Genomic DNA, 26,607 nt, shown 5'->3' with positions numbered 1-26,607 from the left:
CTTCATTAGTAAAGAATATGTTTCTTGCTATGAACATATCTGTATGGTAGTAGATTGGATTTGGCAATGATTTCAAGGGGAATGTCAAAGTACCTAATAAAGAAATTTCTTTATACATTTTTCAGTTACACATGGATTGTACCAATCACCTGGATGAAAACAGGAAATGCCCAAGCTACTATATGGCTCGAGGGCAAATCAGGTATTTACTGTTTTTATTCTAGCAATTCAGAGGCAAGATACAGCCGCAGCACGTGCAGGTAAGAGCGGTGGGTTGATGGGGACGTATAGGGGGCATTTTGTCGGACAATGATGAGGGAAATTAAATATATAATACATTTTCCCTCGTCATCGTCTGTCGAAAGCCCCCCTCCAACACACCGGGCCCCACTGCCCTATCGCTCTTGCCTCCGCAGGTTGGGGTTGGCAAGTTATGACCAAACTACTGACTGCTTTATTCATTTCAGTGCCTGGAGCACGTTGTTGCAGATGGTGGGTACCAATATTTGTTTTAGGGGTTCAGATTTATTTTTAGCATTCAACTTTGACCAGGAGAGAGAAAGGCAAAAAAAGAGGAAAGACAGAAAGATAAAAACTGTGAAAAAACGGGAAATCAGGGATTGAAATATGCATGACGAAACAGGCAGGAAGTGCATGGCAATAGATGAAAGAGACATTAGGTTGAATATATCCAGCAAAGCAGGCGACAACAAAATATATGAACCTCTCGACTCATTTTTGTACACATTAAGGGTCATATGTATCAAAAAGTCATTTTGTGATTCTCAAATAGCGATTTTTTGCGAATCGCTATTTGAGAATCGCAAAATGCTATGTATGTAGGATTAGAAAATAATTTTGCGAATCCTACATATTCCTTAATTGTGAATCGCAAAATGTGATTCGCAATTAGGGAATACCTCCCTGTTCATTCCTATGGGCCTCTAAGCCCATAGGAAAGAATGGGGAGATATTCCCAATTTGCGTTTCTCAATTAGAGAATCGCAAATTGCAAATGCACATTCAAGGGAGCCAGGGTGCCAAAAGGACACCCTGTTGCACCCTTGAAATGTACATGTGTGCGCATGTGGCACACATACATGCCCTAAGGACATGTATGTGTGCCACATGGCACTTTGAAAAGTGCAAAAAAGTTGCATTTTTCAAAGAAATCGCAAATTACCACCAACTTGAAGTTGGTGGTAATTTGCAATTCCTTATGGACAAATAGCACATTTTCTCTGCCTCTTACATTGCATTTAAGGAATCACAATTTGCGATTCCTTAAATGCAATCGCAAAATAGGGAATCACTATTTTGCGATTCCTTATTTTGCAAGGCTGTTACATCCCACTTACCTGAATTGCGATTGGAAATGCAGCAATTCTGCGAATTTCGGTGTTTGCGAACGAAATTTTGTTTCATACATATGGCCCTAAGTGCTGTATAGTAATACATAACTTCCTAGACATTATGACACAAAAATAATTACAAATGACATTGTGAACATTCACTATGCTACTTTAATCTTAATATTCAAGAATCGATATACATCTCAAGGAATGCTCTAAGGCCTTTACAAAGTTAATGTTGAGCTGTAGGTCCAACATCTAAAGAATGTCTTAAACCCTTTTGTACTCAATTAGAACTTCCGGAATTCTAGTGCCTTTAGCTATAGACCCCATGTTCAAGAAAGTCAATTAGATTGGCATTAGTTGCAATTCTATTCTATTTTTTTTTAATTCCTAGTTGAACTAGCTGGGGAATGTTCTGTTTTATAGGTAACAAAACTAGGCTAAGGAGAGTAATGCTTTTTTCTGATGTCCTGTTTGGCTTTTGAGAGGGCCTGAATTCTTGTGAACTATGACTAAATCTGTTCCTATCCTCTAGCAAATCTGAAATCCCTAACAAGGGGGCTTTGCATCTGGCTTTTATGAACCTGTTCTCCATTATTTATATTGTAGACAGACCAAAATTATGGAGTGTAGTGTCTGGTTTGTGAGGAGCTCCAAAATTGGAATACCACCTGAAACAAATGTATAAGTGGTTGCAGGGTTCATTTCGGGTTGGGCAAAATGACAGTTGTATTTGGCTTGTTAGCTCAGACTAGGGTGCCCACGGAGAATGTGTTTTCTCCCTTATTTTAATCGATTTATTATTAAGAATTAATTATTTATTAATTAATCTATTGTATAAGTAGCTGCTTAAAATATCCCCTGATCTGCCTACAGTACTAAATAGACCATGGCTTTTTATACTGTATGCAGATGCTGAAATCTTATTATCACACAGAACCATTGGTTTTGAAAGGTCAGTTGCTATGTTTATCACACTTTTGAGAAAATGTGGCATGGTCACAAACCTAATAAAATCAAAGAATATGTCTAATGGCCATACCAACATAAAAACAAACACAGTTCACGTCACTCTAGGAAGAACAACATTTTTGTATTTGTAGATATAATTTAACGTGACAAACTAAATTGGTAGTTTCCAATCACAGCAATGCATACTAGATTTTCTAAGACCAATTGGGGCATGTTTATTTTCAGCAGTAGACATAGCAATACCCATGTTCCTGTTACAATAAACGTATGCCTTACTAAAGGTGTTCCTTCTGTGTGTAACAGGGCATGCCTGAAGTTTTTTGTGAACTTTCAAGTTTTGCAGGTTGAATGAAATTACTATGATAAGCAATTCTAAGTGTCTGCCCCACATCAACTTCGAATTTTCTCCTGCATTAGGAAATTGCATTTCTTTTCCTCATGGGAAAGTTGCCAAAGCCCCGATTTGATTTGTGGATTTCTTTCTGGCAAATTGGAGTTCATATTTTAAAGATAGCATGTACCAATAGGTTGGTTTGTGTCCAAAACAGGAATCATGTTGGGCTGCAAGGCAGTATTTGAAGCACTTGCTGTACTGATCAAGTTGAATAAAAAACAGTTACACAGTGGCAGCTCACAGAAGTAACGCTGTGGAGTGGTGAGGCAGGCGGTGGAGGGGCTGGGTGGGAGGTCGTGGATACCGACATATGACGTCACAGGTGAACGTAAATAAATAAATAAATATCTGCTGCCATCGCATGATGGACTCCACTACCTCTCACTCAGCCCATCCCCCGCCCCACCTCACTGCCCTAAAGGTTTACGTCTTCTAGCCGCCACTGCAGTTACATCCAATATTCCTTAATATCTTAAATGCAGAGAGAAATCATTCAATTTATGTCATCTGCAAGAGCTTACAGAGATTCAGGCTGAGATTCAGGATGCGCTAGTTGTATGTCAGAATATTGAGTTCATAAACATTGGCCGACCACAATATCAACTATGGAATACCACTGATTGTCAAGGCAAATATATAGATGAGCATTGATTTACTTTTTTTAACTTCACATCTAAATACCTTAATGATATATATATATCATCTAAGTACTTAGATGAATGGTAAATCTATATTTGCTTATATGTGTTTACCTTGATGATATAGTGGTAGTTGATAGTTTGTAGTTGATATTTTTATACGTTGCTGTGAAAAATATTCTCATGACACACTGTGAGAAATTGGGTTGTTAGTCACTGGGATGTGTGCCCTGGTCAAGCAGCAACCATAATCCTTGTCAGAGTAATGCACAAGCTAACCCTAAATTAACCTGTCCTCAACCCTATGGTAGCTTGGCAAAAAATCAGTCTGGCTTAATCTAGAGGCACTGTGTAAAGGATTTATTCAAATTCTAATAGGGTAACTGTTCCTGGAGTTGTGTGTCTCAGGGTGGATACATGACAAAAGTGGGGGTCTACCTAATTAGGAAGTAGTGCCCTCACACACCCATAAGGGTGCAATTTTTCATCACCGGTCTGAGTTGTTCGTGGGGTCGGTGCTGCAATGATCCATGGGCGCTGCAAGAGAGCTCTTTGGCAGAGATCTTTTAACAAAATAGCTGTGAGGATGAGTGCGGATGTGTGGGATTAGTCAAATGATGAATTAAGAATACCTAAGGTGTACCAACAAGAAATTTAATCTGGGGTTTCCGTGGTAAGGATAAAAAAGAATGTGTAGACTATTCTAATTATGAAGAAAAACAAAAAACGTGTGTAGAACGTGTAGGTCTACATGTTTCACACCTCAGTGGTCTAGGAGGGCTCCATGACATTTCATCAGCACCAGTGAGTAATAATTAGTATCCCTACCCTTAGTCAGGGTTGGGTGAGTGCGATTTGGTGCCAAATGATGACCAGAATGTGATTATGTAGGGCAGTAAGTCAAGCATGTACCAACTTGAGGGTAAACCTACTGAGTTTTTTATACAATCTAACCTGAAAGAAAAAAGTGTATGGTATTCTCGTGTTCATATACTATACGTACCCTGGGTTGTCCACAGGGAGGATTGAAAAAAACAAGGACCCCCTGAACACTGGTGTCAGTAAACTCCTAGGACAGGGATAATAATGTGTGAACAAAAATTCCTAGGCAGTCAACAAATGGGCAAACAAGTAACATAAAATGATAGTGAAGAATGTAAAATAAAAACAATCATGATTTTAATGAACATAGATTAAAATCATACAGGTAACTGGCTAAACAACCACCGTATGATAATAAAATTAGTTAAAAAACATACAATTCATACAAATATTATTTGATCATGTAAAGAACACCCCAGCAAATTAATATCATTGGTGTCAGAGAGAGACAACACTGTGGCTGCCTAGGAATTTTTGTTCACACATTATTGTCCACAGGGAGTACATAATAAAATTGAAATATCAATGGTAAATCAAAACATACTAGGATCGCAGCGCAAAGCACATCTGGTGCATCGCGTCACACATCCCAAATATTTAGGTGAGTGAACTTTTGATCATAGATAGTAGGACCATAGTATGCTACAGACCAGTAATACTCAAAGTACGGCCTAGGGGGCGCGTGCGGCCCATATGAGCTTTATATGCGGCCCACCTGGTGAACACCAGCATGAGCTGATGTTTAGTTGATAAGCCTAATATTCAGAAAAACATGTTAAATAAATAGGCAAGCATTTATTAACCGGCAAAAAAATGCTTGCCTGTTTATTTAAACATTCTTTAGACCTCCTTGACCCACCCAGACCCCTACCGCCAAACTGCTAGCATCAGTGCAGCCCTCGGACACACTACAGATAGGTACTTTCTGTGGCCCCTGGGCAAATGTTTGCGAGTACCCATGCAACAGACACGCAAACAAACAAAAAACATATAATAAGTGACCCATGGTAAGGTTAGAGATATAGTCTTACCCTACAAATGGGAATTTCGTACACCTTAGGTCATTAGCAGAGGACCACATCAATGCTGTGGCGAAAGTTCTACAGGGGCTAGTATAAGGTAGAAGTCAAAAGAATGCGATGGGCATTCTGAATGATGCAACATATAAAACAAAGTGGATATGCTTTTAACGACCCGCACATCAACGTGTCTCCTTAATATATTAATTCAGCAACAGTAGAAATAAATCAAGTATTGAGTGCACGCTTGGTGTCCAACGCTCATCCACCTAGGATGCCAAACTCTGCATCTACAGTTAGTGAAACAGATTTAGCTTTAACTAAAAACACCAGAGCACATCATGTTTGAGTCACTCTCATCCTCCATGCCATCAGCACTTTTCTTCAATGAATGTGCATGTATTATAGAGTTCCCAATCAATAAAAATCATGTAGTGTTGATAAATCAGATTTTATTCCTTTGTATAACACAATGTTCCACAGCCGACGCGCGTTTCGCGCTACCAGGGCTTCCTCAAGGCTGCAAATCAAATATAAAGAATGTCTTGTAATCTACATGTCCATATGATATGTAGACAAACATATTTACACCTATACAAATATATATAGACATTGCTTATTAGACAAGATGTCCTACAAAAGACTCTTGACCTCCAAAAATCCACTTCCTACACGTATATACATCGCCTATTCATCAATTCATAAGCTAATAGTTTCCTCCAAGTGTGACTAGTGATGCACACAAAAGAAGATAGGACAGCCACCACATGTCAAAGCCAAGACCTAAAGCTCCAAGTATTTGTCTTTGAAATACAGAAAGATATTAGTGAATTAAAAGCATTTAAAGGTGAAGCCACCTACACCCATGTGATGATTAAAATTACTGAATATGTTTAAATCATCTCACCTCAGGGCGATATAATTCACACCCTATTTGTCTCTGAGGGAACCATGCTCCGTGCTGGTCACGTGCAGGACAATCAGTCCTGTCAAAATGAATTCCCAAATAGGAAAACTTATCGGTACTTTCGATTTTATTATTATTATTAAATTTCACATTTTTTACCCCTTTTTATTCCACAGTTTATTGTGTATGTCTTGCTGGTATGTACGTTAAAGCCCCTATCTTGCATGTAATTAACAAAGTGAGTGACAGTTCTTTGTAAGCCTAAATGCGTCCGAGCCATGATAACTGCATCGTCCGCGTACAGTAAAATAGGAACGGTAGAATTCTTGATGATCGGATAGTCCTGCCGGTGTTCAATCAGATATTGACCAAAGCTGTTAATATATAAGGAAAACAGAAAAGGGGCAAGTACACATCTTGCCTCACCTCCTTTCTTCTACAAAACTTAGTTGAGCACTCCCCATGCCTCCCATAATGCACCCTTGCCCCAGCCCCCCTGTACAATTTCTTAATAAATGATAGCAAAGGTGGATCGACTTTGATATTTTTTAGAACGCTCCACAATTTATTGTGTTTTACACAATCAAACGCTGAGCTCAAATCCACGAATGACAAAAAAGGTTTTCCCTCCTTTGCTAGTATGTATCTATCGATATACTAATATAATAAAGAGAGAGCCCAAACCTTTGAGGCGGGTAATCTCAGGAATCACAGCACCAATCACAACACCCAATACAGCTTTGGAAAGGGAAGTTGCATCAGAAGGACATAGGCTATACAGATGCCCACCATATACATTTAAAAGGTAAAAGAACCGTGCCAGCAAAGTAGCCCCTTGTGGGCGTGTCTGCGTTGTGCTGTGGGTGTGTGCTGGGGGCGTGACAAACGCTGGGGGCGTGTGGTACGTTCCGCCCTTCATCCCATGTCTCATATCTATGCTGTGGGTGTGTGCTGGGAGCGTGGGCGTGGGCGCGTGCGGGGCGCGGGATTACAGGAAAAAAAGATAGCGTTGTGCCCAATATTTCATTGTTTTTTCTTCCCAGGTTCTGTACATTCCAGCTCCGGGTGTCCACCCTGCTCCCATTAAATACCCCTGCACCCCATAATCATAACCCATCCTTACTCCTTAAAATACCCCAACAACCTTAAACACTAACCCATCTTGACCCTATAAATATACGCTGTACCCCAAAACCCAAACCTAGCCCTGAACCCTAAAAATACCCCTGTACCCCAAAACCCAAACCTACCCCTGAACCCTAAAATAACCCTGTACCCCACAATCCAAACCTACCCCTGAACCCTAAAATACCTCTGTACCCCAAAACCCAAACCTACACCTGAACCCTAAAATAACCCTGTAACCCAAAACCCAAACCTAGCCCTGAACCCTAACAATACCCCAGTACCCCAAAACCCAAACCTAGTCCTGAACCATAAAAATAACCCTGTACCCCACAACCCAAACCTACCCCTGAACCCTAAAATACCCCTGTACCCCAAAACCCATACCTATCTCTAAACCCTAAAACTACCCCTGTACCCCATAACCCAAAACTATATCTGAACCTTTAAAATACCCAAACACCCCAAAACATATACCTCAGAACCCTAAAACATATACCCCTATACCCATACTTACCTTATCCAAGCATAAAAAACATGCTTTTACCATTCATGCATTTACAACGAATTTCGTTGTAAATGTCTGCGTGGTAAAAGCATATAAAATGTAATGCCATGCAATATAATGGCATTGCGGAGTCATGGTACTTTCGTAATGAAAGTATGCGGAGTGATGGTATGCGGAAAGGAGGTTGCGGAATAATGGGTGTTTACCCTCCCCCGGTAAGTACATTGGTGGCATGGCGGCTCACATCTCCAGCAACATACTCATATTTTTTCACCACCGATTTGAAAAATGCACAGGTCTCTCTCATTGATGGCCAGCACCGATATACACTTTTAGGCACACCTCCCGCCACAAGTTCTAGAATTAAGAAATTTAGAGCAGGGGAGCTGCGTTCGAATTTCAGCATCAGCTCAACATCCGGTGATTCCATGCAAATCGCTTTGTCTCCCCGTGCCTACCACAAATTAATGTGTTCTTTGTAATATAAATTGTGCTCATGCTATGTTGTCGAGTTCGCGCTATATGATATTGCAAGGAAAAATAAAGTAGGGAAACTCGAGTTCACACACTACTGAACGCGCACTCTTAAGTGCATCAGCAGTGCACTGTGAATCGGAGAGTTTCACAGGCCTGTCACAGATAAGAAATGCTATCAAAACGAAATCCTACAAAACAATAAACTACTGGCCGGCAGCAATTCATACCCAGACAACGTCGGGACGGGCTGATAGTCTACTTATAATTAAAGAATTAAAGATAAATTAAGACCCTACTTAATTGTGTCAAGCCCTAAACGAAATCCATATTGCAAGTTAGATAGCACACCTATCTCTTCGGGCCTGTTTGTAGTTCTTTAGAATTACCTCCCTACTACTTTTGGGAGGGAATCCAACAGGGAGATTGGACGATAGCACCTTGGTTAATTTCTATCCCCTTTTTTAAAAATAGTGATCACAATTGTGTCCGACCAGGTAGGAAAGAAACCATGTCGGTTACAGCTAATTAAGACATTGGGAGCCCCCTCCCCCCCCCTGAATTTTGTCTTGCGAAATTTACCCCCTTGGATGCTCAATCTCATCTCTTCTTCCCCTGGTAAACCGGGTGAAATCAGGCTCACCGGCAGATCCGTGTCCACCAAGATTTTTCCAACTGGCTATTCCTAGCTTGGAAGGCCCTATCGTCAAGCTCTTGGACACCTCTTTGGAAACAGGTTCCCTCTCTCCCGCGTTGAAAGCGGCTAGAGTTTTCCCCTTATTTAAAAAGTCAGGTGCGGATGCCCCTATCCTCAAAAATTACAGGCCAATTTCCCAGCTCCCGTATTTAGCCAAAGTACTTGAACAGCATGTACTCAAAATACTTTCCACCTTTCTAGAGGAACACCGACTACTACATCCTAGACAAGCTGGCTTTAGAGCTCATCACAGTACGGAGCTGGTGATGTTATCTGTTCTGGATGAGATGAGGGTTATGGCTGACAAGAAAGTGTTGAATACCCTGATTTTATTAGATCTGTCAGCGGCATTCGATATGGTCAGCCATAAAACCCTCCTGTCCCGTCTTGCTAATGTGGGTATAGAGGGACCTGCCTATCAATGGCTTGAATCCTTCTTGACTAACCGGACGCAGAGGGTACAGTTAGGTGATCGGGCTTCGTTCACCGGTCCCCTGGTATGTGGTGTCCCGCAGGGTTCGGGGCTGTCGCCCCTGCTCTTTAATCTATACCTCCAACCATTGGTAGAGATCTTGGCTCAATTGGATTGCCAGGTCTTCAATTATGCAGACGACAGCCAGCTACTGGTACGGATTAACAACTCCAGTGCTAATCAGGAACATGTACAAGAGGTGCTGTGCTTTACAGCAAGCTGGATGACGGACAATTCATTTAAAATTAATCCATATAAGACGGAAATTCTGGCTGTTCCATACATCAACAGCCCCTGGTGTGACCTGTTTTGGCAGCAGGAATTAGGAGTCATCCCTACTCCAGTCCCAGTGGTTAAAAGCTTGGGCATGAAAATCGAAAGTGTTGGCAGTGGTTGGTATCTGTACAGGGATATTGAGGTGCTTGCTGAAACTTGTCCCACTCCTCACCACGACCTTCCTTCAGGTCATCGTCTCTGCCACAATATTGTCAAGGTTGGATTATGGGAATGCCCTCTACATCCGCCTCCCTTTGGAAATTAATAAGACCATGTCATGAGTGATGTAATATGTGAGGTCATCAGCAGCTCATTGCACGCGCAAGTTATGGTGAGTCCAATTAACTATAACGTGGAATTTCAATGGTTTTATGACAGTAAAATTTCCAGTTAACTATAACTGGTGTGAAACCTATGTTTTTTTCAGTGAATATATATATATACACACAATATATACAACTTTGTAATTTAAGAAGCACTGATAAATGGAGTCAAACACTTAGTTCAACTATTGATACACCAGAGATAGCTACGGATCTGGACAAGCTAAACAATTCCACTCATTCTATTAATTTAAAACTGCAACGATTTCAAACAATTTGTCAGCTATATTACAATCCTGAGAGAATCAGTAAGTGGCAACAACAACTGCAGGGACCTGGTAGCCTCGGGGAAGATAGAACATGTTGTTCTCAGTGCGGCCCACGAGCTGCAGATATTCTACATATGTTTTACACTTGTCCAATGTTGTCTGATTATTGGGGTATACTGGGCAATGCTTGGGATTGAACTTAGTTTTTACTATTAAAGAGATCATGCTGGGATATAAAGAATGTGATAACGTTGCTATCATGAGCTTTATATCTAATGTAATAGTCGCTGCTCGGCTATGTGTTGCGAGAGACTAGATCTCGTCTAAACGTCCTTCCTCTTTTGATTTGATGGCTCTTATGAAAGACATCTATGAAAGGGAACGAGCATGAGCTAAGACTAGAACCATAAGGTGGATGCAAAGATTTTCGCATATCTGGAAATATTTAGAGTGAAATAGGGGGGCTCCTTGTATGTAGACATGTGTACATATGTAATTGTTTTGTTAGTATCTACTAATATCTTTTTTCTCTCTTTCTCTTAATTATCTTATCTTATTCTCCTTTCTATTGGGTTTTTTATTCTTTATGTACCCTCTGTTGAAAAAAAAAATTGTCACTTTGGGTGAAGTTGGAGGTCAAGTTCTGTGCTGTGCTGCCCAGCTACCCTCTCGGGCAGCAGGTCAGCACAGCAGAATTCCTTCAGAGCAGAAGACCAGCAGTGACAGTCTTTTCAGCAGCACAGCAGCCCTTCTTGGTAGCGCATCCACAGATTTGATTTGATTTGATTGTAGAATTTATCTAGCGCACGATTGCCCAGAGGCATCTAGGCGCTTTGCGGAGGAGAAAGCCGGAGATGGCATATTTTAATTTGAAAAGAGCCATGTCTTTAGAAGCTTTCTAAAACCGAGCAGTGTTGGGCAGCTTTTGATATTTAATGGAAGCAGATTCCACAACCTAATACTACCCAAGACAAAGCTTCTTCCTCCCCAACTTGCTTTTTTGAATCTTGGTGTCTAGCGGAGTTTGCTCTGTACTGAGCGTAGGTGCCTTGATGGATGGTGCCATGTTATATGTTGGTTCAGGAATGCTGGTCCATTTCCGTGAACCGCTTTGTATGCTTGACATAGAGCTTTGAAATCTATTCTTCTTTTCATCATAGAAAGGCAGGGGAGTTTTTTCAAGCCTTCAAAGATAGACTGGCATTTGGGAACATCTATCAGCATTCTGGCGGCAGCGTTTTGGGCTCACTGGAGTTTGACCATGTGCTGTTTCTGAAGGCCTAGGTAGATTGCATTTCTAGGTTTGTCTCTAGTGTTTTTACTGCTTCAAGGGGGATGAAGGAGCGCACTTTGCAGATTGATTTCAGTGTGAGAAACACTGAAGAGATGACTTTATTGACCAGGTGTTGGAAGGTCAGTCTGTCATCAAAAATGACACCCAGGTTCCTTACTTTATGGACTGGGGTGGGGTGAGCACCCATGATGGGAGGCAACCAGTTCTGTGACGAGAAGGATGTGTCAGAATCTAGTAGGAGAACCTCTGTTTTGGTTCCATTAAGCTTTAGACAGTTTATTCCCATCCGTTTGTTTATGTGGGACATGCATTGGTTGAAACGCTCAGCGGTTTCCTCTGGCCTACTAGAGATGGACACCACAATTTGGGTGTTATCAACGTAAGATATAAGTGTGAAGCTGAATTGCCTGATGACCTTAACTAAAGGGGTCACATAAAGGTTGAACAGGGTGCGGCTAAAAGAGGAGCCCTATGGCACCCACAAGGTAGTGTGAACTGCTCTGAACAGGAGTCCCAATCTGAACATATTGGTATCTGTTGTTCAGAAAGGATTTGAGCACCTTTTGGGTGGAGTTCTAATTTCCCAACTCTTGGAGCCTTCTGATTAGAATATCATGGTTCACGGTGTCAAAAGCCGCAGACAGATCAAACAGGATCAAGTCGGCCTTGGCACCCGTGTCCAGTATTGCCGGATCTCCTCTCCTATCATGATCAGGGCGGTTTGAGAGCCATGTCCTTGTCACAAGCCATATTGTGAGGAATCCAGCAGGTCTGCCAAGGACATAAAGGTCGTAAGTTGGGAATTAAGAATTTTTTCCAGGGCCTTGGTCGGTAAGGGGATCCTTGCTATAGGTCTATAACTGCTGTTGTCATTGGGATCTAAATTGGGTTTTTTAATAATGGGAGAATTGATACTATTTTCCATGCATCTAGAAAGACACCTGAGATAATTATTTCTTTAAAAAGTATAGTAAGTCGTTCACTGATTGTATCCAGTCTCATATGAAATATATTGGGAGGACAGGGGTCTAAGGCTGCTCCGGATTTTATTGATTTAATTGCCTGCTCTACCTGTTCTACGTTTGGTGGCACGAAGGAGTCCAAAACATTAGAGGGGTTTGGGGAGAATGTGGGGGAGTGACTACCCTGCCTTCGTCCTGGTCTAAGAGGAGTTCGAAGATGATTTGTACTTTGTCCTTAAAAAACCCTGCCTAATGTCTTTTTTTGTGGTTCAGGAAGTTTGACTGGCTTCTTCAATGTTGAACATAGTGCTTCGCTGGAGTTGCCTGCCTGCTGGATTTTATCTGGAAAGTAGATATTTTTCTTGTCAAGTAACATCTTTTTATATATGCTCAAGGATTGGGAGTATAGAGTTTTATTGGCTATTGAGTAGTTGCTTCTCCAGCCTCTCTCTGTCTTTCTGCAACGTTGTTTCTGTTTGCGCAAGGCATCACAGAACCAGGGCTCGGATTTCCTTGTGCGCTTGCTGGTGATGCTTTTTTCTGGTGTCAGTAAGTTCACTGCGGATTAAATCCAGATGATGAAATTACATGTTGCTTGATTTGCCTTATATTTTAGGTCAGGTTTAGAGGATGCCAGAGTGTATTGCATCTGCTGGGGGCCAATATTTCTCCAGTGGTGTGAGGAAAATTAAATTTTTGGTCATGTTATGTTCCCTAGCGCGTTCCCCACCGACTCCATGTACCAGCTTAAAGTGCATGTAACTTCCCTCCTGTGCCAGCTATGAAGACGCAAATACATTTGCGTCCAACGTTAACTTGTCCTCTTTCAGATCCACCATGAATGGATTATATAGTCCGTTCCTAAGTATGCTATGCCACCGTCTTTTTGTAGTACACTTTACATGTTTTCCTGCTCTAGCAGAGTAGGCCCTGAATTTCTGCCATCGAACCTCTTTTTGGCTCCTGACTCTGACAGCCTCTGCCCAGGCTACCTCTGTACCCGTGAACTCTGACTTACTTTCAGCGCGGCCCCTCGCGCTCAGCTCAGCCTGCTTTCTGCCAAGACTGACTATAACCTTCGAGTTATCTGTTCCGCTCCTCGAGAATGCATTCCTGCCTACCAGCTCCAGTAAACATCCTCCCCAGCTGCAGAGCCAAAGGGCCGACCTGTCTCAATGCAAGTAATTCATAGCCTCTGTTACCATGCTTCAATGGAAGGCCCCGTGCCCCCACGCTTCACATGCAGACACTTAGGCGCTTATACACGCATCCACAGTTAGCATAGAATAGCTTCTGCCCTAGAGACCTTTCCGCCCAGATAGTATAGTTCCTAAACATCAGATATCAGATATGATAGAAGTACAAGTTGATCCGACATGCCAGACTTCTGTCTCTTTCCGTCAGTGTAAATGTCAAGTCCCCTGCACCCCTTCAATCACACGTCATGCAGCTGCGCGCGCATCCAAGCTTCCGATTTCTGCTGACATTGCAACAATTCTGTTAGCACCACCCCTTGGTGCCACCCACTTGCGTCACCTATCAGTGACGTTTCTAGCACACACCTCTGGTTCACGCCTAGTTCACGCCTCTTGATCACGTACTAGTACCACGTGTATACTGTTATCTTGTCTTCTCTCAGCTGTTACGCCTCTTACATTATTACTTATGATGTGAATTAAGTATATAAGCTATGTAATATCAATAAAGTTTGCTCTATCCCTTCTGACACCCCTGTGGTGGTCAGAACATGATATCCTGGTCAAGACCATTCCTTAATGAGGAATAAAACCCTTAGAAACTCTAACACCACGGAATCTGTCTTTTTTCATTCCGATTGAGTTATTATTGATTAAGTACTTACCTGCATAGAAATTAAGAGAGTAAATTAATTATTTACGTCATTTTGGCGCCCGAACAGGGACCCCTCCCCCACCTCACGCGCCGGTTGGTGCGTTGCAAGCTCTGTCCCCTGCCATCAGTTAGAAGGAACCTACGCGTACTGGCAGGATTTCCTGCATCTCCCTCTGACCCACGGAGGTGACGAAGACTGCGATCAGTGCCCAGACGAGGCGGTGAAGAGTGCGGAGGATCCCGACCAGAGCCTAGCCGAAAGAAGCAAGGTCCGAGGTGTCAAGAGGCCCACCGAGGTTTTCCGAAGTTTTCCGAAGTTTTCCGAAGTACCGAGTCGAGTCCAGTCGAGTTTTCCGAGGCCTTCTGTTTCCGTGCTTCCCGGTGAGTACCATTGCTGGGTCGTATCTAGACGGGTTTGGGTACGCAAGTCCGGTCTGCACTGTTTTTAGGCAGTGTATCTGTACTGTTTAGCAGTATATCTAGTATTCCGAATTTCTGCACTGTTACACCAGTGTATCTGTACTGTTGAGCAGTACATCCAGTATAGGGGGGTAGTCATCTATGTCTTCAATGTTCTTATGTGATTAATGTCGTGGTATGAATGTGACTGTTTAAATGTGTATTATTGTGTTTCTCGTATAAACTAGCTGTCAAGAGTATTAAGGAATAAGGATTGAGCATTCAGTAATAAGTAAGCAAGATGCCGTTTTTCAGCAAATTAAAGCAGATAGGAACTAGGAAAGGGATACTGGAGGAAGAAATTCCTATTCCCCCTAGGGACACTCCAGGTAACTTTATGTATCATAAACATGGCATAGATGCCATATTATATCTAGATTTATGGGCCGATTACACCAAGCACCTAGACGAAAGACACAGATGGCCTGTGACCGGAACATGGGATGCCGAGTGCATCATGAAGGTAGAAGAAGCATTATGGAAAAAGAAAGCTAGACAATCCCAGAAAGACGCCATAGAATTCTGGCGTAAGGAATCACATAAGCGTGCTGAGAAAGCACTCCGTAGAGAAGACAGACTTAAAGAATCAGAAAAGGCCCAAGAAAACGAATTAGTTATTGAAGGGATCCGAGTAAAAACAGAACAAATAGACCGTGCCCGAAACAATCTTGTAAACGGAATGTATCTCGCGGCCGAGGGCACATCTGAAGGCCTATCAGAATTACCGAAAAATTTACCGCCACCATTAGTTCCAACTAAAGTAAGGCATAAAACTACTAAAGACATATTCTTAAATTCTTATCTAGAGGATGTAGCACCAGCTTACACCAATCTGCCTGTTCGTGCCCTGCCTACTGACAGGGATGGGGGTGGCACTACGCCCCCAGATCATGTTCCACCAGTACCGCGACAGACCTCCCCTGTCCCGCCCGCTCCGCCACTTCCCGCACTCAAGATTGACCTACCGAAACCAGTCCTACCTGATCCTACTAAACGACAAATTCAAGTTCAGATCCAGACTCCGCGGAGAGATAATGCCCAAGCATCCGCCTCAGGAGGTGCGACTGCGGGTCCTCAGACCCCGCCATTAACACACAGATTCAATTTAAGGGACACGCAGAATCCTTTCCAGTCTCCCCACTTGACGCGTCTTGACGCATTAAAGGAAAACATGTCAGTTTGCAGATATGATCCAGTACCCGGAAAAAACGATCTAATGATATTGGCATCACTACGATTAAGATCTGCCACTGATATCTTGCTATGCTATGTAGGAATGAAGGAGCGTCTCGATAGAATATATGAGTTTATACAGACAGGGAAAGACCCTGACAGTATCAAGGATGCCATGGATAAACAGAAAGTTGACATTCAAGCACAGATATTACGATTTTTCATAAATTGTCTAATAAGAGAACGAGACAGGCCCGAGACAGATCAAAGTGAATTAGATGGACTAACAAAGTGGGGTCAAAATATAGCCGAAGGAAAACATGATAAGGGGGCTTGCATAGCCAGTATGTACCAGAAAATTAGAAGGGCAGTGATAACGGCACATCAGAAAGGGAATGATAAAGCTTCCTCCGAGGAGGAAGAAGAACTTACAGAACAAGGAAGGACTACAGATACTATAGCGTATGTAGGTAAGGGAAACTACCTAGGGAAAGGCATCCGTCCGGAAAACAAGAGAGTTTTTCTCTCTGCTTTAACAAACCCGAATTCTTCTGAACATCAGTTCCAGGAAACTGATAAAAGGCTTCGAGACCGAATGGGGTACCATGTACTCAATTCTATGGATGAACAGGAACTAGCTCGGTCAGCCGTGTTATGGGCCGAAAACCCAGACATATATCATGATGATACGTTAGCACAGACATTCTTGAACCTTTCCCCAGAAGAGCAGAAAATAGCAGGTGTATACATGATTCAGCACCTCCTCATCAAGTACAGAAACAACCATTCCGACCCAGGTCCCTTACACGAAATATTAGAAGCCCTACTCATGGATAGATGGAGAGGTTTCAGCACCAAGTTAATACAAATAATTCTAGAACAACGACATAAATATAGCACCTTCATAAGCCCTGAATATGTTCCCCCCCCCGCCTCCAGAAAGAAAAACGTACCACATGCAATGCCTGAGTGGCATTGAAAGTCAGAACCCATTACGAGAAGTACACCCAGTTATGGGTGCGGATCAAGTTTTGAAGCGTGTGTATGTTCACACACCACTGACTAAGTTAGAACTGTTAGAAATGAAGAAATTAGTCCCGTGTCACGATAAAGACCCTGCAGGTTTTCACAGAGAGCTCAAAGACATGTTACTGATGGGAGATTACACGTATGATGATATCATGAAAATGTTAAAGGTACTTTTGCCCACGGGCATTTACGAGAAATTAAAGGAAAAAGATTGGGAGGTAGGGGAGGCAAAGATAGCATGGGCGGAAATAGAAGACGAAGAAAGCAAACGGATCCCAGGGTTAGGCCTTGGGGATAGGACTAAAGCATTACCCGGATTAATAGTACAGGTTTTGCCAAGATTATTGACAACTAGAAAGGAAGATTGGGACGCCATCTCGTCCTGTAAACAGAAACAAGATGAAGATACTAGTGACTTCTATTCCAGATTCGAGAAATGTTTCATTATAAATAGTGGCCTACAACCTAGTAGCGAGTCATATCCACACCTTTTTGTATCAAAATTAGTAGAGAATTCCCTACCATTAGTTAAAAATAGAGTGTACAAAGTTGAAAGTACTTGGCAGGCAAATACGCCATCCCAGATGTTACAAATGTTACAGTATCATCAGAACAGAATTAGGGAAGAACAAGATCAGGAACAGAAACGTATGAAAGACACGAAAATGAAAATGTTAGTAGCTCAGACGGTCCCAGCCGACGGTCAAAGAAAAGGTGGGGCCCAGACCAATCACTCTACAGCTCCCGTTAAAGGGACATGTAATTACTGCAAGCAGCCAGGTCACTATGTACATGAATGCCCAGTCCTGAAACACAACATCTCGACAGGTAAAACTAAAGAAAGACCGCATCCGCCTAGACACGATCAGCTTCAGCAACAGACCTCACAAAATGTACAGCCAATGCAGAACACACAGCCTATGCATGCTCCATCCCACACAGCACAGACAGTAGCAGTACCGCAGCCACAGCCCATTGCCGCGACTCAGCAAGTCTCACAACAGATGTACCAGTATGCCCAATCTGCATATCCAGATTACCCCCGATATACATGAAACAGCCTAGAGAGGGAAGGTGGTTTGCCTCTTATTGAAATTCCTGTAGATCAAGAAGGTCCTTATGTACACAGTCACGTATTGGGAAAAGACAGAAAGTTTTTAATTGACACAGGGGCAAGTGGCACTACAATCAGTCATAATGAAGTCCCAGGGGCACCCCTCTCAGGCTCACAGAATGTTTCCCTTGGTTTTTCAGGACAGCCTATTGTAAATGAAGTATCGGAACCAGTACCATTAGCTGTGGGTCCATTATCCCGAGTTACAGATTTGCTACTTACGAAATCATGTCCAGAAAATCTGTTAGGAATTAAAACACTGAAGGCTCTAGGAGCTATAATATGCTGTTCCCCGGAGGGAGTTAGACTCTTTCTACGGGATTTCAAGGGTCATTATGTTTTACGTGAATTTGATGTCAGATTGAAAAATGTACCAGATCACTTATGGGCAAAAGGCCCAGCTGATGTAGGTTGTATGCATATCACTCCATATCGTGTTACACTCAAGACAGGAGTTGTTCTACCCAGAATCAGACAATACAAGTTACCGCCCGATGCTGTAGTGGCTTTACTGAAAATCATTGAAGAGCTAATTGCCCAGGGGGTGGTCGTAGAGACCGACTCCAATATCTGTAATTCACCTATCATTCCAATTCTTAAACGTACAGACCGCAATGCACCGCCAGTATATCGGCTGGTGATTGATCTTCGAGAGCTGAACAAATGCATTGTACCGCAGTACCCTGTGGTCCCCGATATCTCCTCCCTATTGACTGCTATTGATTCAGAAGCAACGTTCTTTACTGTAATTGACCTCAAGAACGCTTTCTTCAGTGTGCCTATTGATCCGGAGAGCCAATATCTCTTCGGATTCAGTTTAAATGGACGAAGTTTCAAATTTTCCTGCGCACCTCAAGGATTTACAGAAAGCCCCAGCATCTATAGTCAAGCACTGAAAAGACAACTAGATTGTATTCAAATGCCAGTTAATACCGCTTTACTGCAATACGTTGATGATCTATTGATCACCGCACGAAGTGAGCCCGAATGTGAACAAGCATCATTGACGGTTTTACATTTCCTGGCCGAGAAGGGACACAAGGTGTCCCCTTCGAAGCTACAATTCTGTGTTCAGCAAGTTGTGTACTTGGGTCACTTGCTGTCCAAAGTGGGGAGACAGCTCACTCCCGATCGCATTCAGTTAATTGTAAATATGCCACGACCCCAGACGCAAAAGGAAGTGCGGGCCTTCATAGGCCTCACCTCATACTGCAGACAATGGATTCCTCAATATGCATTTCTAGCTAAACCACTCATCCAGTTAACGACGCAGGAGGCAGCAACTTCCATTGCCCTCCCTTGGACTCAGGAACATACACAAGCCTTTGAGGAATTAAAGAAAGCATTATGCCAAGCACCAGTTTTAGCGACACCATGTTACAGCAAACCGTTTACACTTTTTGTTACAGAACGTGACGGTACAGCATTGTCTGTCCTCACTCAAGATCAAGCAGGTTCACATAAGCCTTGCGCTTATTTTTCAAGTACATTGGATTCAGTAGCCCAGGCACTCCCTGCGTGCTTAAAGTCAGTAGCAGCAACAGCGTTAGCAATCAGACAGAGCGATTCAATTGTTCTAGGTCATCAGTTAACAGTACAAGTCCCACATTCTGTAGAGGTTCTTTTAAACAGAACCCAAACTCAACACTTGACTATAGCACGACTGACAGGTTACGAATTGACATTATTCCAGCCACACATAGAAATCAGACGTTGCAGTATCTTGAACCCAGCAACACTGTTACCTACAGTTATGACAGATCCAGTTCCGCACGATTGCATAGAGATCATTAATGCAGTAACAAAGCCCCGACGAGATTTACCAGATGTTCCATTGACAAATCCAGACCTGACACTTTATGTGGACGGTTCATGCATGAGAACAAGTACAGGAGAGCTAGTGGCCGCGTATGCCGTGACCACTGAAACTGAAGTTAAAGAAACACATCGTATTGATACACTGTCTGCCCAAGTGGCAGAGCTCATCGCTCTGACCCGAGCCTGTATCCTAGCCAAGAACAGAAATGTCAACATATACACCGATTCCCGTTATGCGTTCGGAGTCGTACACGACTTCGGCATGCTGTGGCAAGAACGAGGTTTTTTGACCTCTCATGGTGCCAAAATCCAACACGGTCCTCTCATTCAAGCACTGTTAGAAGCAATACATCTGCCTTCAGCCATATCCGTCATGAAGTGTAAAGCACATACTAAAGTCACAGATTCTGTTTCCCAGGGTAACGACCTGGCAGATCAGACAGCAAAACATACAGCACTGACTCACACTCAGATAACTGATACGACAATGACAACAGATCCGACAAACTGTATGACAGTCAGGGATCCCACACTGGATGTTATCGACATTCAGACACATGCTACTCCAGAAGAAATAAAGAGATGGATCGAACTAGGAGGGATCCAGACAGATCAAGGTTGGATGACAAAGGGAAAATCTACATGGTTTCTCCCTGACTCTATGGTTCAAGTCATGATAAATACAGCACATAGTCCTGCACATCTAGGAGAAAAAGCGATGTTAGACAGTTTACAAAATCTCTGGAACAATAAACACTTACGAGCAGCCGCAAAACAGAAAGTGCGTACTTGCATGATCTGTTGTCAGTTCAATCCAGGTAAAAGCGTCCCTGTAGAGCAAGGTGGATTTCATCCTCCCGATCACCCTTTTGAAGTCCTCCAGATGGATTATATCCAGATGGACCGTTGTCGAGGATTTAAATATGTTCTCGTAGTTGTCTGTGCTCTGTCCCGCTGGACCGAAGCATACCCAGTCCCAGATTACACTGCTCCGACCACTGCCAAACAGTTGGTTCGTGAATTCTTCCCACGATACGGCCTGCCTCGTGTCGTGTACTCAGATAACGGTCAGCCATTCTCATCTGCATTAATGAAGGAAGTTTCCTTATTACTGGGATACCAGTGGAAGTTCCATTGTGTCCGACACCCCGAAGCCGCAGGCCTTGTAGAAAGGCATAACCAGACACTGAAGATCCGCCTTGCCAAAATATGTCAGGAGAAAGGGGTCGACTGGATAGTCGCCCTGCCAGTGGCACTATTCTACATGAGGATGGTCGCCCATTCGAGATCAGGGCTATCCCTGTACGAGGTGGTCTTTGGCAGACCACCGAATATGTGGGGGACGCCCATTCCGTAAAAGATTACTGATGTTGATTGTAACATGTTGACAGATTACCTTGCCTCCTTGATGTCTGCACTCCAATCATGTCGTTCACAGGTTGCCGCAGCCTTCCCTGACAACACTGATGTAAAGCCACACGACGTCCGTCCTGGCGATACTGTGCTCGTCCGCAATTTCGACAGAAAAAGTCCGCTGGAGCCCCGCTGGAAGTCTCCGAAGACCGTTCTTCTCACCACCAGGACGGCCGTGAAAATAGAAGGAAGAAAGGGGTGGGTTCACACGAGTCATATAAAAAAATTCTCTGGACTGAAACCTGACCGAGACTCGTCCACCCCCACTAAAGACTGTGTCGAACAAAAAGACTTTACAGAATCTGAACGAGAAAAAACTCCTCAAGAAAATTATCGCATGAAATTACGATCTAGCAAGTCAGACAGTTTAATTGTTAAAGTCCTCCCCTAGGTGAATCGGTTAAATAGTTTCTGACATGTATCCCCTAGATCGAGATAGAGAGAGAGAGAGAGAAGCAAAGAAACGTACATACTGCAAATCACTTCGTAGTCACTGTATAGTGACACTATTAATCATGTTTATTCTGAGTATTTTAATTATTGTTGTCAGTATCGTTTTGCCTATCTATTATCCTATTTTCAAGCGTGAACAATTTGCCTATAATGTCTCTGCTGAACACACTTTTAGTGAGTTACCTCCACACGAGCTTTCTTACAGACTTGCGCTGCGCAACAACACATTCATTAGTATGTTACATCATTCTCATCAAACTAACAATGCTACAAACTGCTGGATATGTGGCCGACTCCCTCCCTATCAGAATTACGAGGGAGCTCTGCCCCTCTTTCCGTACCCGTTCACTCACAATGGCTCCTGCGGAGCATGGTTTAAAATAATTAACTCCTTAGATCCTGATATTGCTGTTTTCGATGGGGGCTGGGTTTGGGGAAACCTGAACTTAGTCCTACTAGACGTCTGTTACCCAGATAAGGAGGGACTCCCCACCAGAATAGGAACTGATCTAGAAAATGAAGTGTATGGATTAGGTAATTATACAGTTAGCCTCATGATTCTCACTGTCGAATCCGAAGCCACACCCGTTCTACCCGTTATGTCAGTATTGCCAGTCACTGGTGAATTATGTATCAAGAAGAAAGGTTCAGTACACTTAGGTCATAGTAAATGCACTACTGTGGTCGAATTCAGTGATCATGGAAAATCGTCCTTCAAAGCTATCAGTCACTCTTACTTTGTTTGTGGTCATACCGCATACATACGTCTACCTCCAGATTGGGATGGTACCTGTTACATTGCATTCCTTCTGCCACCTGTTTTTCTAACTCCTCCTGATTACCATAGAAATACCAATCTAGTAAAGAATAGGCCCAGAAGAGATATCCCACTTGTCGACTACACAGAAACGGCATGGGAACAGTACACCGACTTTAATAAAGGATTCTTTTTCTTTTTAGGCCCTGTCCAGAATAGTAAATTAATACGCAGATTAACTAGAACACTTGAAGCAGTAGTGAATGAAACTGCCTCCGCCTTAGGTAACTTAACAGAAGAGCAGTCCGCTATGCGGGTTGTTGTTCTTCAGAATCGTCTTGTTATTGACGTCATCTTGGCAGATAGAGGTGGAGCCTGTAAGGTCATCGGGTCAAGTTGCTGTGTTTTCATACCACAAAACGCACCATCTGTATATCAAGCTATCACCCGTCTTCATAAAATTGCAAATCAGATACATCAGAATCCAGGCACCTGGACTTGGTCCGGTTGGTTCTGGACAACGTTAACAGCTTGGGGATGGAAGATCCTATCCTTCCTAGGCATTGGCCTAGTCCTAGTATTCAGTTGCTGCCTGTGCCTGCAGTGTGGGCCAGCGATTTGTGGACTGTGTGCCACCTCTTGTATTGAACACTCCAGTTTTCTCTCAAAACGTAAACGAAAGAAAGAAGAACAAATGATGCTACAAGAACAAACTGATCGATTCATGAGGATCGATATATCATGAAGGGTCCGTAGGGAACAAGGAGGGAATGAGGAAAATTAAATTTTTGGTCATGTTATGTTCCCTAGCGCGTACCCCACCGACTCCATGTACCAGCTTAAAGTGCATGTAACTTCCCTCCTGTGCCAGCTATGAAGACGCAAATACATTTGCGTCCAACGTTAACTTGTCCTCTTTCAGATCCACCATGAATGGATTATATAGTCCGTTCCTAAGTATGCTATGCCACCGTCTTTTTGTAGTACACTTTACATGTTTTCCTGCTCTAGCAGAGTAGGCCCTGAATTTCTGCCATCGAACCTCTTTTTGGCTCCTGACTCTGACAGCCTCTGCCCAGGCTACCTCTGTACCCGTGAACTCTGACTTACTTTCAGCGCGGCCCCTCGCGCTCAGCTCAGCCTGCTTTCTGCCAAGACTGACTATAACCTTCGAGTTATCTGTTCCGCTCCTCGAGAATGCATTCCTGCCTACCAGCTCCAGTAAACATCCTCCCCAGCTGCAGAGCCAAAGGGCCGACCTGTCTCAATGCAAGTAATTCATAGCCTCTGTTACCATGCTTCAATGGAAGGCCCCGTGCCCCCACGCTTCACATGCAGACACTTAGGCGCTTATACACGCATCCACAGTTAGCATAGAATAGCTTCTGCCCTAGAGACCTTTCCGCCCAGATAGTATAGTTCCTAAACATCAGATATCAGATATGATAGAAGTACAAGTTGATCTGACATGCCAGACTTCTGTCTCTTTCCGTCAGTGTAAATGTCAAGTCCCCTGCACCCCTTCAATCACACGTCATGCAGCTGCGCGCGCATCCAAGCTTCCGATTTCTGCTGACATTGCAACAATTCTGTTAGCACCACCCCTTGGTGCCACCCACTTGCGTCACCTATCAGTGACGTTTCTAGCACACACCTCTGGTTCACGCCTAGTTCACGCCTCTTGATCACGTACTAGTACCACGTGTATACTGTTATCTTGTCTTCTCTCAGCTGTTACGCCTCTTACATTATTACTTATGATGTGAATTAAGTATATAAGCTATGTAATATCAATAAAGTTTGCTCTATCCCTTCTGACACCCCTGTGGTGGTCAGAACATGATATCCTGGTCAAGACCATTCCTTAATGAGGAATAAAACCCTTAGAAACTCTAACACCACGGACTCTGTCTTTTTTCATTCCGATTGAGTTATTATTGATTAAGTACTTACCTGCATAGAAATTAAGAGAGTAAATTAATTATTTACGTCAGGTGTCCTTTAATTATCTTATGGGGTATGCGCACACTGGAGTTGTGGTGTGTGGTGCTTGTTGTGAACAGGATGGCTCTATGGTCTGACCATAGAATTGGCAGAATTTCTTGTAGTTTAAGATGGGGATTGGATGTAAGTAATCCATCCAGAGTGTGACCAGCATCATGTGTGGGGTGCATTACTTTCTGTTCCAGTGAAGCATTAGACATCATCTCTATTAGTGATGCTGTTGTGTGGTCTTCTAAATCTTCAAGGTGGTAATTAAAATCATCTAATACACAGTTTTCCTCTGAGTTAGTGCTTGATTCTATTATTGGTACAAAAGGGGGTGGTGATGGACGGAGCATCTGAATCAATCAAACACTCACACTCAGTCAAAAGATATGGGTTTAATCCATCACTGTTCTTTAGCCCACTCTGCCACCCCAGTTCAGACATGGCTATATGCAAATCAGTCTGACCCTGTGCCTCATGGGAACAGTCCAGCCCAAACTGCCAAGCCATGTCTTCCCTGGACCGGAAACAAGCTTCCGAAGGACCGGTTTCTGGCATTCCAGCCGTCTTCAACCCGGCTTGCTTGAATCCAGTGGCAAAGTGAGCAAGGGACTCACGTCTGAGCATACCCTGCCACACTTATGGCGGCCAAAAGCGGTACAAAACTGGGTGGTGATGGACGGAGCATCTGAATCAATCTAACACTCACACCCAGTCAAAAGATATGGGTTTAATCCATCACCGTTCTTTAGCCCACTCTGCCACCCCATTTCAGACATGGCTATATGCAAATCAGTCTGACCCTGTGCCTCATGGGAATAGTCCAGCCCGAACTGCCAAGCCATGTCTTCCCTGGACCAGAAACAAGCTTCCGAGTACCGGTTTCTGTCATTCCAGCCGTCTTCAGCCCGGCTTGCTTGAATCCAGTGGCAAAGTGAGCAAGGGACTCACGTCTGAGCATACCCTGCCACACTTATGGCTGCCAAAAGCGGTCCATCACCACTCCCCTTTGTGCTGATTCTATTATTGGGCTGATGATTTCCTCGAATTTTCTTTTACTTCTCGAGCTGGGAGGTCTATACAGTAGAGTGTCATTAAAGGTGTAGTTGGCACTCGGGGTGATTCTGAAAGAAAGTAGTTCTCAATCAGGGCTACTTCCTGCTGGTATCCTTTTTGCTCTAGGGAGTTGTTGACTATAATCGCAAGTCTGCCTCCCCATCTATTTTGTCTATAACTTTTGATAATGAAGAATGCTTGAGGTAGAGCTAGGGCCAGGTCAAAATCAGAGGTGCTATTTGCTGAGGTTTCGGTTACGAAGGCCATATCCATTTTATGTGCGGTCAGTATTTCTGCAAATTCTATGTTGTGTTTTATTAGGGAGCGGGTATTGATGAGCAGGCCTGTAAATGTTTAGGGGGCTCGTGATTGCCCACATGTTTCTCTGTGAAACATGCCTTAGTTTTCATAAAGAGAAAATTTGCGTTGCAGTGGGGGCATGTTTTGAGCTCATTGGATAGGACAAGCTGATGGCAGGGTGGTTTAAGACTGGTTTTATTGAGGTTAATAAGAGCAACATTGGAATACGTCAGTCTTGTCCCTCTTTTTAGAATGTGACTGACAGGTGTCGTGGCTGGATCAAGGCGCGGACGGGCGCAGACGGGCTTACCTTAGGTGCGCCTTCGACGCGCCAGCGGTGCGTCCGCTGCTGCATCCTGAATTTAGGCGAATGTGGCAGGGAAATTGGCACGCAAACAGGTGACTGCCCCCTTTGACCTGGAAGTCAGCCAAGAGTTTCCTGTTCCCTCTGCCCTCCACTGCAAACAGCACCAGCCACAGTGGAACAGGGCGTAGAACACAGGCAAACTAGCATGTGCAATTTGCTCTGGTGTCGTAATTGAAAAACAATTCAAAAGCAATTTTAGGAACAGTTCAATGCTTTTTACAGCAAGGTCCAAATAGTTGCTAAAGTGCATGGTGCAATTTG

General features: G+C 43.3%; 1 protein-coding gene across 1 annotated transcript in view; it reads left to right on the top strand.

Moving 5' to 3' along the window:
• LOC147733564 (aminopeptidase N-like) overlaps positions 1–26,607 on the top strand; it is a 262,708-nt gene that overhangs the window by 109,878 nt on the left and 126,223 nt on the right. The window contains exon 11 of the mRNA XM_086958150.1: positions 126–202. Coding sequence (XP_086814276.1) covers positions 126–202 — 77 coding nt within the window. The remainder of the gene's footprint in view (positions 1–125; positions 203–26,607) is intronic.

Source organism: Lissotriton vulgaris, chromosome 2_1 (genome assembly GCF_964263255.1).
Source record: "Lissotriton vulgaris chromosome 2_1, aLisVul1.2, whole genome shotgun sequence".
Lineage (NCBI taxonomy): Eukaryota > Metazoa > Chordata > Amphibia > Caudata > Salamandridae > Lissotriton > Lissotriton vulgaris.
Note: the sequence above shows the minus strand (reverse complement) of the source record. Positions and strands in the feature narration are given on the sequence as shown.